General features: G+C 39.3%; 1 protein-coding gene across 4 annotated transcripts in view; it reads right to left on the reverse strand.

The window, feature by feature from the left end:
- The window catches only part of LOC131953768 (leucine-rich repeat-containing protein 1), a 40,446-nt gene that overhangs the window by 5,506 nt on the left and 18,030 nt on the right, over positions 1-16,910 (reverse strand). For all 4 annotated transcript variants that reach the window (XM_059317133.1, XM_059317132.1, XM_059317130.1 and 1 more), the window contains one exon: positions 505-629. In XM_059317133.1, the coding sequence (XP_059173116.1) occupies positions 505-629 (125 nt within the window). The remainder of the gene's footprint in view (positions 1-504; positions 630-16,910) is intronic.

Genomic DNA, 16,910 nt, shown 5'->3' on the forward strand with positions numbered 1-16,910 from the left:
TGAGTCAAAAGATAATTGTCAAATCCAAACAGGGTAAGGTATACTATCTATCATATAAGTTTAAATATTCATGTCTGATAATACAATAAATTATTATCATTTCATAACCATTGAGTTTCTTTGTCTTTAGCACAATTTTTTATGAATTAAGATTTAGTTTACCTCCCTTATTATTATTTTTTATTTATAGGGTTATTTCCCTTATATGGAACGTGAATCAATATAAATTAATATTCAACATTTAACATATTACAATTTTTTATATTTTTGTGGACATGCCCTAAATACAAATTAAAACTTAGGTCTGCATAAGAATAAAAAGAAAAAAACTATAGTAAAATTAAATAGTAGTAACAGATGGATGCGGTTATAAAACTACATGTGTAGTTACAATAGCAACAGATGGATGTTGTTCTAAAACTACATGAATAGTTACCATAGCAACAGATGGATGTTGTTATAAAACTACATGTGTAGTTGCCATAGCAACAGATGTGTAGTTACCATTTAACAGGAGTGTGTGTTGCCGAAACAGCAGGGTGGCAGGGAGGTAACTCAGCCTGTTGTTGCTGACATCAAGACGCTCTAGTCTGTAGCACTGAGAGATCTCACAAGGCAGGCGGAGTAGCCTGGCAACACAATCAGAGATGTAGCAACACAATCAGAGATGTAGCAACACAATCAGAGATGATGCAACACAGTGTAATCAGAGATGTAGCAACACAATCAGAGATGTAGCAACACAATCAGAGATGTAGCAACACAGTGTAATCAGAGATGTAGCAACACTGTGTAATCAGAGATGTAGCAACACTGTGTAATCAGAGATGTAGCAACACAGTGTAATCAGAGATGTAGCAACACAGTGTAATCAGAGATGTAGCAACACAATCAGAGATGTAGCAACACAATCAGAGATGTAGCAACACAGTGTAATCAGAGATGTAGCAACAAAGTGTAATCAGAGATGTAGCAACACAGTGTAATCAGAGATGTAGCAACACAGTGTAATCAGAGATGTAGCAACACAGTGTAATCAGAGATGTAGCAACTCAATAAGAGATGTAGCAACACTGTGTAATCAGAGATGTAGCAACACAGTGTAATCAGAGATGTAGCAACACAATCAGAGATGTAGCAACACAGTGTAATCAGAGATGTAGCAACACAGTGTAATCAGAGATGTAGCAACACAATCAGAGATGTAGCAACACAGTGTAATCAGAGATGTAGCAACACAATCAGAGATGTAGCAACACTGTGTAATCAGAGATGTAGCAACAAAGTGTAATCAGAGATGTAGCAACACAATCAGAGATGTAGCAACACAGTGTAATCAGAGATGTAGCAACACAATCAGAGATGTAGCAACACAGTGTAATCAGAGATGTAGCAACACAGTGTAATCAGAGATGTAGCAACACAGTGTAATCAGAGATGTAGCAACACAGTGTAATCAGAGATGTAGCAACACAGTGTAATCAGAGATGTAGCAACACAATCAGAGATGTAGCAACTCAGTGTAATCAGAGATGTAGCAACACAATCAGAGATGATGCAACACAGTGTAATCAGAGATGTAGCAACACAGTGTAATCAGAGATGTAGCAACACAGTGTAATCAGAGATGTAGCAACACAATCAGAGATGTAGCAACACAGTGTAATCAGAGATGTAGCAACACAATCAGAGATGTAGCAACACAGTGTAATCAGAGATGTAGCAACAAAGTGTAATCAGAGATGTAGCAACACAATCAGAGATGTAGCAACACAGTGTAATCAGAGATGTAGCAACACAGTGTAATCAGAGATGTAGCAACACAGTGTAATCAGAGATGTAGCAACACAGTGTAATCAGAGATGTAGCAACACAATCAGAGATGTAGCAACACAGTGTAATCAGAGATGTAGCAACACAGTGTAATCAGAGATGTAGCAACACAGTGTAATCAGAGATGTAGCAACACAATCAGAGATGTAGCAACACAATCAGAGATGTAGCAACACAGTGTAATCAGAGATGTAGCAACACAGTGTAATCAGAGATGTAGCAACACAATCAGAGATGTAGCAACACAGTGTAATCAGAGATGTAGCAACACAGTGTAATCAGAGATGTAGCAACACAGTGTAATCAGAGATGTAGCAACACAGTGTAATCAGAGATGTAGCAACAAAGTGTAATCAGAGATGTAGCAACACAATCAGAGATGTAGCAACACAGTGTAATCAGAGATGTAGCAACACAGTGTAATCAGAGATGTAGCAACACAGTGTAATCAGAGATGTAGCAACACAGTGTAATCAGAGATGTAGCAACACAATCAGAGATGTAGCAACACAGTGTAATCAGAGATGTAGCAACACAGTGTAATCAGAGATGTAGCAACACAGTGTAATCAGAGATGTAGCAACACAATCAGAGATGTAGCAACACAATCAGAGATGTAGCAACACAGTGTAATCAGAGATGTAGCAACACAGTGTAATCAGAGATGTAGCAACACAATCAGAGATGTAGCAACACAGTGTAATCAGAGATGTAGCAACACAATCAGAGATGATGCAACACAGTGTAATCAGAGATGTAGCAACACAGTGTAATCAGAGATGTAGCAACACAGTGTAATCAGAGATGTAGCAACACAATCAGAGATGTAGCAACACAGTGTAATCAGAGATGTAGCAACACAATCAGAGATGTAGCAACACTGTGTAATCAGAGATGTAGCAACAAAGTGTAATCAGAGATGTAGCAACACAATCAGAGATGTAGCAACACAGTGTAATCAGAGATGTAGCAACACAGTGTAATCAGAGATGTAGCAACACAGTGTAATCAGAGATGTAGCAACACAGTGTAATCAGAGATGTAGCAACACAATCAGATATGTAGCAACACAGTGTAATCAGAGATGTAGCAACACAGTGTAATCAGAGATGTAGCAACACAGTGTAATCAGAGATGTAGCAACACAATCAGAGATGTAGCAACACAATCAGAGATGTAGCAACACAGTGTAATCAGAGATGTAGCAACACAGTGTAATCAGAGATGTAGCAACACAATCAGAGATGTAGCAACACAGTGTAATCAGAGATGTAGCAACACAGTGTAATCAGAGATGTAGCAACACAGTGTAATCAGAGATGTAGCAACACAGTGTAATCAGAGATGTAGCAACAAAGTGTAATCAGAGATGTAGCAACACAATCAGAGATGTAGCAACACAGTGTAATCAGAGATGTAGCAACACAGTGTAATCAGAGATGTAGCAACACAGTGTAATCAGAGATGTAGCAACACAGTGTAATCAGAGATGTAGCAACACAATCAGAGATGTAGCAACACAATCAGAGATGTAGCAACACAGTGTAATCAGAGATGTAGCAACACAGTGTAATCAGAGATGTAGCAACACAATCAGAGATGTAGCAACACAATCAGAGATGTAGCAACACAGTGTAATCAGAGATGTAGCAACACAATCAGAGATGTAGCAACACAATCAGAGATGTAGCAACACAGTGTAATCAGAGATGTAGCAACACAGTGTAATCAGAGATGTAGCAACACAATCAGAGATGTAGCAACACAATCAGAGATGTAGCAACACAGTGTAATCAGAGATGTAGCAACACAGTGTAATCAGAGATGTAGCAACAAAGTGTAATCAGAGATGTAGCAACACAGTGTAATCAGAGATGTAGCAACACAATCAGAGATGTAGCAACACAGTGTAATCAGAGATGTAGCAACACAGTGTAATCAGAGATGTATCAACTCAGTGTAATCAGAGATGTAGCAACACAATCAGAGATGTAGCAACACAATCAGAGATGTAGCAACACAGTGTAATCAGAGATGTAGCAACACAGTGTAATCAGAGATGTAGCAACACAGTGTAATCAGAGATGTAGCAACACAGTGTAATCAGAGATGTAGCAACAAAGTGTAATCAGAGATGTAGCAACACAGTGTAATCAGAGATGTAGCAACACAGTGTAATCAGAGATGTAGCAACACAGTGTAATCAGAGATGTAGCAACAAAGTGTAATCAGAGATGTAGCAACACAATCAGAGATGTAGCAACACAGTGTAATCAGAGATGTAGCAACACAGTGTAATCAGAGATGTAGCAACACAATCAGAGATGTAGCAACACAGTGTAATCAGAGATGTAGCAACACAATCAGAGATGATGCAACACAGTGTAATCAGAGATGTAGCAACACAGTGTAATCAGAGATGTAGCAACACAGTGTAATCAGAGATGTAGCAACACAATCAGAGATGTAGCAACACAGTGTAATCAGAGATGTAGCAACACAATCAGAGATGTAGCAACACTGTGTAATCAGAGATGTAGCAACAAAGTGTAATCAGAGATGTAGCAACACAATCAGAGATGTAGCAACACAGTGTAATCAGAGATGTAGCAACACAGTGTAATCAGAGATGTAGCAACACAGTGTAATCAGAGATGTAGCAACACAGTGTAATCAGAGATGTAGCAACACAATCAGATATGTAGCAACACAGTGTAATCAGAGATGTAGCAACACAGTGTAATCAGAGATGTAGCAACACAGTGTAATCAGAGATGTAGCAACACAATCAGAGATGTAGCAACACAATCAGAGATGTAGCAACACAGTGTAATCAGAGATGTAGCAACACAGTGTAATCAGAGATGTAGCAACACAATCAGAGATGTAGCAACACAGTGTAATCAGAGATGTAGCAACACAGTGTAATCAGAGATGTAGCAACACAGTGTAATCAGAGATGTAGCAACACAGTGTAATCAGAGATGTAGCAACAAAGTGTAATCAGAGATGTAGCAACACAATCAGAGATGTAGCAACACAGTGTAATCAGAGATGTAGCAACACAGTGTAATCAGAGATGTAGCAACACAGTGTAATCAGAGATGTAGCAACACAGTGTAATCAGAGATGTAGCAACACAATCAGAGATGTAGCAACACAATCAGAGATGTAGCAACACAGTGTAATCAGAGATGTAGCAACACAGTGTAATCAGAGATGTAGCAACACAATCAGAGATGTAGCAACACAATCAGAGATGTAGCAACACAGTGTAATCAGAGATGTAGCAACACAATCAGAGATGTAGCAACACAATCAGAGATGTAGCAACACAGTGTAATCAGAGATGTAGCAACACAGTGTAATCAGAGATGTAGCAACACAATCAGAGATGTAGCAACACAATCAGAGATGTAGCAACACAGTGTAATCAGAGATGTAGCAACACAGTGTAATCAGAGATGTAGCAACAAAGTGTAATCAGAGATGTAGCAACACAGTGTAATCAGAGATGTAGCAACACAATCAGAGATGTAGCAACACAGTGTAATCAGAGATGTAGCAACACAGTGTAATCAGAGATGTATCAACACAGTGTAATCAGAGATGTAGCAACACAATCAGAGATGTAGCAACACAATCAGAGATGTAGCAACACAGTGTAATCAGAGATGTAGCAACACAGTGTAATCAGAGATGTAGCAACACAGTGTAATCAGAGATGTAGCAACACAGTGTAATCAGAGATGTAGCAACAAAGTGTAATCAGAGATGTAGCAACACAGTGTAATCAGAGATGTAGCAACACAGTGTAATCAGAGATGTAGCAACACAGTGTAATCAGAGATGTAGCAACAAAGTGTAATCAGAGATGTAGCAACACAATCAGAGATGTAGCAACACAATCAGAGATGTAGCAACACAGTGTAATCAGAGATGTAGCAACACAATCAGAGATGTAGCAACACAATCAGAGATGTAGCAACACAGTGTAATCAGAGATGTAGCAACACAGTGTAATCAGAGATGTAGCAACACAATCAGAGATGTAGCAACACAATCAGAGATGTAGCAACACAGTGTAATCAGAGATGTAGCAACACAGTGTAATCAGAGATGTAGCAACACAGTGTAATCAGAGATGTAGCAACACAGTGTAATCAGAGATGTAGCAACACAGTGTAATCAGAGATGTAGCAACTCAATAAGAGATGTAGCAACACTGTGTAATCAGAGATGTAGCAACACAGTGTAATCAGAGATGTAGCAACACAATCAGAGATGTAGCAACACAGTGTAATCAGAGATGTAGCAACACAGTGTAATCAGAGATGTAGCAACACAATCAGAGATGTAGCAACACAGTGTAATCAGAGATGTAGCAACACAATCAGAGATGTAGCAACACTGTGTAATCAGAGATGTAGCAACAAAGTGTAATCAGAGATGTAGCAACACAATCAGAGATGTAGCAACACAGTGTAATCAGAGATGTAGCAACACAATCAGAGATGTAGCAACACAGTGTAATCAGAGATGTAGCAACACAGTGTAATCAGAGATGTAGCAACACAGTGTAATCAGAGATGTAGCAACACAGTGTAATCAGAGATGTAGCAACACAGTGTAATCAGAGATGTAGCAACACAATCAGAGATGTAGCAACACAGTGTAATCAGAGATGTAGCAACACAGTGTAATCAGAGATGTAGCAACACAGTGTAATCAGAGATGTAGCAACACAATCAGAGATGTAGCAACACAATCAGAGATGTAGCAACACAGTGTAATCAGAGATGTAGCAACACAGTGTAATCAGAGATGTAGCAACACAATCAGAGATGTAGCAACACAGTGTAATCAGAGATGTAGCAACACAATCAGAGATGATGCAACACAGTGTAATCAGAGATGTAGCAACACAGTGTAATCAGAGATGTAGCAACACAGTGTAATCAGAGATGTAGCAACACAATCAGAGATGTAGCAACACAGTGTAATCAGAGATGTAGCAACACAATCAGAGATGTAGCAACACTGTGTAATCAGAGATGTAGCAACAAAGTGTAATCAGAGATGTAGCAACACAATCAGAGATGTAGCAACACAGTGTAATCAGAGATGTAGCAACACAGTGTAATCAGAGATGTAGCAACACAGTGTAATCAGAGATGTAGCAACACAGTGTAATCAGAGATGTAGCAACACAATCAGATATGTAGCAACACAGTGTAATCAGAGATGTAGCAACACAGTGTAATCAGAGATGTAGCAACACAGTGTAATCAGAGATGTAGCAACACAATCAGAGATGTAGCAACACAATCAGAGATGTAGCAACACAGTGTAATCAGAGATGTAGCAACACAGTGTAATCAGAGATGTAGCAACACAATCAGAGATGTAGCAACACAGTGTAATCAGAGATGTAGCAACACAGTGTAATCAGAGATGTAGCAACACAGTGTAATCAGAGATGTAGCAACACAGTGTAATCAGAGATGTAGCAACAAAGTGTAATCAGAGATGTAGCAACACAATCAGAGATGTAGCAACACAGTGTAATCAGAGATGTAGCAACACAGTGTAATCAGAGATGTAGCAACACAGTGTAATCAGAGATGTAGCAACACAGTGTAATCAGAGATGTAGCAACACAATCAGAGATGTAGCAACACAATCAGAGATGTAGCAACACAGTGTAATCAGAGATGTAGCAACACAGTGTAATCAGAGATGTAGCAACACAATCAGAGATGTAGCAACACAATCAGAGATGTAGCAACACAGTGTAATCAGAGATGTAGCAACACAATCAGAGATGTAGCAACACAATCAGAGATGTAGCAACACAGTGTAATCAGAGATGTAGCAACACAGTGTAATCAGAGATGTAGCAACACAATCAGAGATGTAGCAACACAATCAGAGATGTAGCAACACAGTGTAATCAGAGATGTAGCAACACAGTGTAATCAGAGATGTAGCAACAAAGTGTAATCAGAGATGTAGCAACACAGTGTAATCAGAGATGTAGCAACACAATCAGAGATGTAGCAACACAGTGTAATCAGAGATGTAGCAACACAGTGTAATCAGAGATGTATCAACACAGTGTAATCAGAGATGTAGCAACACAATCAGAGATGTAGCAACACAATCAGAGATGTAGCAACACAGTGTAATCAGAGATGTAGCAACACAGTGTAATCAGAGATGTAGCAACACAGTGTAATCAGAGATGTAGCAACACAGTGTAATCAGAGATGTAGCAACAAAGTGTAATCAGAGATGTAGCAACACAGTGTAATCAGAGATGTAGCAACACAGTGTAATCAGAGATGTAGCAACACAGTGTAATCAGAGATGTAGCAACAAAGTGTAATCAGAGATGTAGCAACACAATCAGAGATGTAGCAACACAGTGTAATCAGAGATGTAGCAACACAGTGTAATCAGAGATGTAGCAACACAATCAGAGATGTAGCAACACAGTGTAATCAGAGATGTAGCAACACAATCAGAGATGATGCAACACAGTGTAATCAGAGATGTAGCAACACAGTGTAATCAGAGATGTAGCAACACAGTGTAATCAGAGATGTAGCAACACAATCAGAGATGTAGCAACACAGTGTAATCAGAGATGTAGCAACACAATCAGAGATGTAGCAACACTGTGTAATCAGAGATGTAGCAACAAAGTGTAATCAGAGATGTAGCAACACAATCAGAGATGTAGCAACACAGTGTAATCAGAGATGTAGCAACACAGTGTAATCAGAGATGTAGCAACACAGTGTAATCAGAGATGTAGCAACACAGTGTAATCAGAGATGTAGCAACACAATCAGATATGTAGCAACACAGTGTAATCAGAGATGTAGCAACACAGTGTAATCAGAGATGTAGCAACACAGTGTAATCAGAGATGTAGCAACACAATCAGAGATGTAGCAACACAATCAGAGATGTAGCAACACAGTGTAATCAGAGATGTAGCAACACAGTGTAATCAGAGATGTAGCAACACAATCAGAGATGTAGCAACACAGTGTAATCAGAGATGTAGCAACACAGTGTAATCAGAGATGTAGCAACACAGTGTAATCAGAGATGTAGCAACACAGTGTAATCAGAGATGTAGCAACAAAGTGTAATCAGAGATGTAGCAACACAATCAGAGATGTAGCAACACAGTGTAATCAGAGATGTAGCAACACAGTGTAATCAGAGATGTAGCAACACAGTGTAATCAGAGATGTAGCAACACAGTGTAATCAGAGATGTAGCAACACAATCAGAGATGTAGCAACACAATCAGAGATGTAGCAACACAGTGTAATCAGAGATGTAGCAACACAGTGTAATCAGAGATGTAGCAACACAATCAGAGATGTAGCAACACAATCAGAGATGTAGCAACACAGTGTAATCAGAGATGTAGCAACACAATCAGAGATGTAGCAACACAATCAGAGATGTAGCAACACAGTGTAATCAGAGATGTAGCAACACAGTGTAATCAGAGATGTAGCAACACAATCAGAGATGTAGCAACACAATCAGAGATGTAGCAACACAGTGTAATCAGAGATGTAGCAACACAGTGTAATCAGAGATGTAGCAACAAAGTGTAATCAGAGATGTAGCAACACAGTGTAATCAGAGATGTAGCAACACAATCAGAGATGTAGCAACACAGTGTAATCAGAGATGTAGCAACACAGTGTAATCAGAGATGTATCAACACAGTGTAATCAGAGATGTAGCAACACAATCAGAGATGTAGCAACACAATCAGAGATGTAGCAACACAGTGTAATCAGAGATGTAGCAACACAGTGTAATCAGAGATGTAGCAACACAGTGTAATCAGAGATGTAGCAACACAGTGTAATCAGAGATGTAGCAACAAAGTGTAATCAGAGATGTAGCAACACAGTGTAATCAGAGATGTAGCAACACAGTGTAATCAGAGATGTAGCAACACAGTGTAATCAGAGATGTAGCAACAAAGTGTAATCAGAGATGTAGCAACACAATCAGAGATGTAGCAACACAATCAGAGATGTAGCAACACAGTGTAATCAGAGATGTAGCAACACAATCAGAGATGTAGCAACACAATCAGAGATGTAGCAACACAGTGTAATCAGAGATGTAGCAACACAGTGTAATCAGAGATGTAGCAACACAATCAGAGATGTAGCAACACAATCAGAGATGTAGCAACACAGTGTAATCAGAGATGTAGCAACACAGTGTAATCAGAGATGTAGCAACACAGTGTAATCAGAGATGTAGCAACACAGTGTAATCAGAGATGTAGCAACACAGTGTAATCAGAGATGTAGCAACTCAATAAGAGATGTAGCAACACTGTGTAATCAGAGATGTAGCAACACAGTGTAATCAGAGATGTAGCAACACAATCAGAGATGTAGCAACACAGTGTAATCAGAGATGTAGCAACACAGTGTAATCAGAGATGTAGCAACACAATCAGAGATGTAGCAACACAGTGTAATCAGAGATGTAGCAACACAATCAGAGATGTAGCAACACTGTGTAATCAGAGATGTAGCAACAAAGTGTAATCAGAGATGTAGCAACACAATCAGAGATGTAGCAACACAGTGTAATCAGAGATGTAGCAACACAATCAGAGATGTAGCAACACAGTGTAATCAGAGATGTAGCAACACAGTGTAATCAGAGATGTAGCAACACAGTGTAATCAGAGATGTAGCAACACAGTGTAATCAGAGATGTAGCAACACAGTGTAATCAGAGATGTAGCAACACAATCAGAGATGTAGCAACACAGTGTAATCAGAGATGTAGCAACACAATCAGAGATGATGCAACACAGTGTAATCAGAGATGTAGCAACACAGTGTAATCAGAGATGTAGCAACACAGTGTAATCAGAGATGTAGCAACACAATCAGAGATGTAGCAACACAGTGTAATCAGAGATGTAGCAACACAATCAGAGATGTAGCAACACTGTGTAATCAGAGATGTAGCAACAAAGTGTAATCAGAGATGTAGCAACACAATCAGAGATGTAGCAACACAGTGTAATCAGAGATGTAGCAACACAGTGTAATCAGAGATGTAGCAACACAGTGTAATCAGAGATGTAGCAACACAGTGTAATCAGAGATGTAGCAACACAATCAGAAATGTAGCAACACAGTGTAATCAGAGATGTAGCAACACAGTGTAATCAGAGATGTAGCAACACAGTGTAATCAGAGATGTAGCAACACAATTAGAGATGTAGCAACACAATCAGAGATGTAGCAACACAGTGTAATCAGAGATGTAGCAACACAGTGTAATCAGAGATGTAGCAACACAATCAGAGATGTAGCAACACAGTGTAATCAGAGATGTAGCAACACAGTGTAATCAGAGATGTAGCAACACAGTGTAATCAGAGATGTAGCAACACAGTGTAATCAGAGATGTAGCAACACAGTGTAATCAGAGATGTAGCAACAAAGTGTAATCAGAGATGTAGCAACACAATCAGAGATGTAGCAACACAGTGTAATCAGAGATGTAGCAACACAGTGTAATCAGATATGTAGCAACACAGTGTAATCAGAGATGTAGCAACACAGTGTAATCAGAGATGTAGCAACACAATCAGAGATGTAGCAACACAGTGTAATCAGAGATGTAGCAACACAGTGTAATCAGAGATGTAGCAACACAGTGTAATCAGAGATGTAGCAACACAATCAGAGATGTAGCAACACAATCAGAGATGTAGCAACACAGTGTAATCAGAGATGTAGCAACACAGTGTAATCAGAGATGTAGCAACACAATCAGAGATGTAGCAACACAGTGTAATCAGAGATGTAGCAACACAATCAGAGATGATGCAACACAGTGTAATCAGAGATGTAGCAACACAGTGTAATCAGAGATGTAGCAACACAGTGTAATCAGAGATGTAGCAACACAATCAGAGATGTAGCAACACAGTGTAATCAGAGATGTAGCAACACAATCAGAGATGTAGCAACACTGTGTAATCAGAGATGTAGCAACAAAGTGTAATCAGAGATGTAGCAACACAATCAGAGATGTAGCAACACAGTGTAATCAGAGATGTAGCAACACAGTGTAATCAGAGATGTAGCAACACAGTGTAATCAGAGATGTAGCAACACAGTGTAATCAGAGATGTAGCAACACAATCAGAGATGTAGCAACACAGTGTAATCAGAGATGTAGCAACACAGTGTAATCAGAGATGTAGCAACACAGTGTAATCAGAGATGTAGCAACACAATCAGAGATGTAGCAACACAATCAGAGATGTAGCAACACAGTGTAATCAGAGATGTAGCAACACAGTGTAATCAGAGATGTAGCAACACAGTGTAATCAGAGATGTAGCAACACAGTGTAATCAGAGATGTAGCAACACAGTGTAATCAGAGATGTAGCAACACAGTGTAATCAGAGATGTAGCAACACAGTGTAATCAGAGATGTAGCAACAAAGTGTAATCAGAGATGTAGCAACACAATCAGAGATGTAGCAACACAGTGTAATCAGAGATGTAGCAACACAGTGTAATCAGAGATGTAGCAACACAGTGTAATCAGAGATGTAGCAACACAGTGTAATCAGAGATGTAGCAACACAATCAGAGATGTAGCAACACAGTGTAATCAGAGATGTAGCAACACAGTGTAATCAGAGATGTAGCAACACAGTGTAATCAGAGATGTAGCAACACAATCAGAGATGTAGCAACACAATCAGAGATGTAGCAACACAGTGTAATCAGAGATGTAGCAACACAGTGTAATCAGAGATGTAGCAACACAATCAGAGATGTAGCAACACAATCAGAGATGTAGCAACACAGTGTAATCAGAGATGTAGCAACACAGTGTAATCAGAGATGTAGCAACACAATCAGAGATGTAGCAACACAATCAGAGATGTAGCAACACAGTGTAATCAGAGATGTAGCAACACAATCAGAGATGTAGCAACACAATCAGAGATGTAGCAACACAGTGTAATCAGAGATGTAGCAACACAGTGTAATCAGAGATGTAGCAACACAATCAGAGATGTAGCAACACAATCAGAGATGTAGCAACACAGTGTAATCAGAGATGTAGCAACACAGTGTAATCAGAGATGTAGCAACAAAGTGTAATCAGAGATGTAGCAACACAGTGTAATCAGAGATGTAGCAACACAATCAGAGATGTAGCAACACAGTGTAATCAGAGATGTAGCAACACAGTGTAATCAGAGATGTATCAACACAGTGTAATCAGAGATGTAGCAACACAATCAGAGATGTAGCAACACAATCAGAGATGTAGCAACACAGTGTAATCAGAGATGTAGCAACACAGTGTAATCAGAGATGTAGCAACACAGTGTAATCAGAGATGTAGCAACACAGTGTAATCAGAGATGTAGCAACAAAGTGTAATCAGAGATGTAGCAACACAGTGTAATCAGAGATGTAGCAACACAGTGTAATCAGAGATGTAGCAACACAGTGTAATCAGAGATGTAGCAACAAAGTGTAATCAGAGATGTAGCAACACAATCAGAGATGTAGCAACACAATCAGAGATGTAGCAACACAGTGTAATCAGAGATGTAGCAACACAATCAGAGATGTAGCAACACAATCAGAGATGTAGCAACACAGTGTAATCAGAGATGTAGCAACACAGTGTAATCAGAGATGTAGCAACACAATCAGAGATGTAGCAACACAATCAGAGATGTAGCAACACAGTGTAATCAGAGATGTAGCAACACAGTGTAATCAGAGATGTAGCAACAAAGTGTAATCAGAGATGTAGCAACACAGTGTAATCAGAGATGTAGCAACACAGTGTAATCAGAGATGTATCAACACAGTGTAATCAGAGATGTAGCAACACAATCAGAGATGTAGCAACACAATCAGAGATGTAGCAACACAGTGTAATCAGAGATGTAGCAACACAGTGTAATCAGAGATGTAGCAACACAGTGTAATCAGAGATGTAGCAACAAAGTGTAATCAAAGATGTAGCAACACAGTGTAATCAGAGATGTAGCAACACAGTGTAATCAGAGATGTAGCAACACAGTGTAATCAGAGATGTAGCAACACAATCAGAGATGTAGCAACACAGTGTAATCAGAGATGTAGCAACAAAGTGTAATCAGAGATGTAGCAACACAGTGTAATCAGAGATGTAGCAACACAGTGTAATCAGAGATGTAGCAACACAATCAGAGATGTAGCAACACAATCAGAGATGTAGCAACACAGTGTAATCAGAGATGTAGCAACACAGTGTAATCAGAGATGTAGCAACACAGTGTAATCAGAGATGTAGCAACACAGTGTAATCAGAGATGTAGCAACAAAGTGTAATCAGAGATGTAGCAACACAGTGTAATCAGAGATGTAGCAACACAGTGTAATCAGAGATGTAGCAACACAATCAGAGATGTAGCAACACAGTGTAATCAGAGATGTAGCAACACAGTGTAATCAGAGATGTAGCAACACAATCAGAGATGTAGCAACACAGTGTAATCAGAGATGTAGCAACACAATCAGAGATGTAGCAACACAGTGTAATCAGAGATGTAGCAACACAATTAGAGATGTAGCAACACAGTGTAATCAGAGATGTAGCAACACAGTGTAATCAGAGATGTAGCAACACAGTGTAATCAGAGATGTAGCAACACAGTGTAATCAGAGATGTAGCAACACAGTGTAATCAGAGATGTAGCAACACAGTGTAATCAGAGATGTAGCAACACAGTGTAATCAGAGATGCAGCAACACAGTGTAATCAGAGATGTAGCAACACAGTGTAATCAGAGATGTAGCAACACAATCAGAGATGTAGCAACACAGTGTAATCAGAGATGTAGCAACACAATCAGAGATGTAGCAACACAGTGTAATCAGAGATGTAGCAACACAGTGTAATCAGAGATGTAGCAACACAATCAGAGATGTAGCAACACAGTGTAATCAGAGATGTAGCAACACAATCAGAGATGTAGCAACACAGTGTAATCAGAGATGTAGCAACAAAGTGTAATCAGAGATGTAGCAACACAATCAGAGATGTAGCAACACAATCAGAGATGTAGCAACACAGTGTAATCAGAGATGTAGCAACACAGTGTAATCAGAGATGTAGCAACACAGTGTAATCAGAGATGTATCAACACAGTGTAATCAGAGATGTAGCAACACAATCAGAGATGTAGCAACACAGTGTAATCAGAGATGTAGCAACACAGTGTAATCAGAGATGATGCAACACAGTGTAATCAGAGATGTAGCAACACAGTGTAATCAGAGATGTAGCAACACAATCAGAGATGTAGCAACACAGTGTAATCAGAGATGTAGCAACACAGTGTAATCAGAGATGTAGCAACACAATCAGAGATGTAGCAACACAGTGTAATCAGAGATGTAGCAACACAATCAGAGATGATGCAACACAGTGTAATCAGAGATGTAGCAACACAGTGTAATCAGAGATGTAGCAACAAAGTGTAATCAGAGATGTAGCAACACAATCAGAGATGTAGCAACACAGTGTAATCAGAGATGTAGCAACACAGTGTAATCAGAGATGTAGCAACACAATCAGAGATGTAGCAACACAGTGTAATCAGAGATGTAGCAACACAATCAGAGATGTAGCAACACAGTGTAATCAGAGATGTAGCAACAAAGTGTAATCAGAGATGTAGCAACAAAGTGTAATCAGAGATGTAGCAACACAGTGTAATCAGAGATGTAGCAACACTGTGTAATCAGAGATGTAGCAACACAATCAGAGATGTAGCAACACAATCAGAGATGTAGCAACACAGTGTAATCAGAGATGTAGCAACACAGTGTAATCAGAGATGTATCAACACAGTGTAATCAGAGATGTAGCAACACAATCAGAGATGTAGCAACACAGTGTAATCAGAGATGTAGCAACACAGTGTAATCAGAGATGTAGCAACACAGTGTAATCAGAGATGTAGCAACACTGTGTAATCAGAGATGTAGCAACACAATCAGAGATGTAGCAACACAATCAGAGATGTAGCAACACAGTGTAATCAGAGATGTAGCAACACAGTGTAATCAGAGATGTAGCAACACAGTGTAATCAGAGATGTAGCAACACAGTGTAATCAGAGATGTAGCAACACAGTGTAATCAGAGATGTAGCAACACAGTGTAATCAGAGATGTAGCAACACAGTGTAATCAGAGATGTAGCAACACAGTGTAATCAGAGATGTAGCAACACAGTGTAATCAGAGATGTAGCAACACTGTGTAATCAGAGATGTAGCAACACAGTGTAATCAGAGATGTAGCAACACAGTGTAATCAGAGATGTAGCAACACAATCAGAGATGTAGCAACACAGTGTAATCAGAGATGTAGCAACACAATCAGAGATGTAGCAACACAGTGTAATCAGAGATGTAGCAACACAATCAGAGATGTAGCAACACAGTGTAATCAGAGATGTAGCAACACAGTGTAATCAGAGATGTAGCAACACAGTGTAATCAGAGATGTAGCAACACAGTGTAATCAGAGATGTAGCAACACAGTGTAATCAGAGATGTAGCAACACAGTGTAATCAGAGATGTAGCAACACAATCAGAGATGTAGCAACACAGTGTAATCAGAGATGTAGCAACACAGTGTAATCAGAGATGTAGCAACACAGTGTAATCAGAGATGTAGCAACACAGTGTAATCAGAGATGTAGCAACACAGTGTAATCAGAGATGTAGCAACACAATCAGAGATGTAGCAACACAGTGTAATCAGAGATGTAGCAACACAGTGTAATCAGAGATGTAGCAACACAGTGTAATCAGAGATGTAGCAACACTGTGTAATCAGAGATGTAGCAACAAAGTGTAATCAGAGATGTAGCAACACAGTGTAATCAGAGATGTAGCAACACAGTGTAATCAGAGATGTAGCAACAAAGTGTAATCAGAGATGTAGCAACACAGTGTAATCAG

This window comes from Physella acuta, unplaced genomic scaffold (assembly GCF_028476545.2).
Source record: "Physella acuta isolate Inbredline_101_S28 unplaced genomic scaffold, ASM2847654v3 ptg000951l, whole genome shotgun sequence".
In the NCBI taxonomy this organism is placed as follows: domain Eukaryota; kingdom Metazoa; phylum Mollusca; class Gastropoda; family Physidae; genus Physella; species Physella acuta.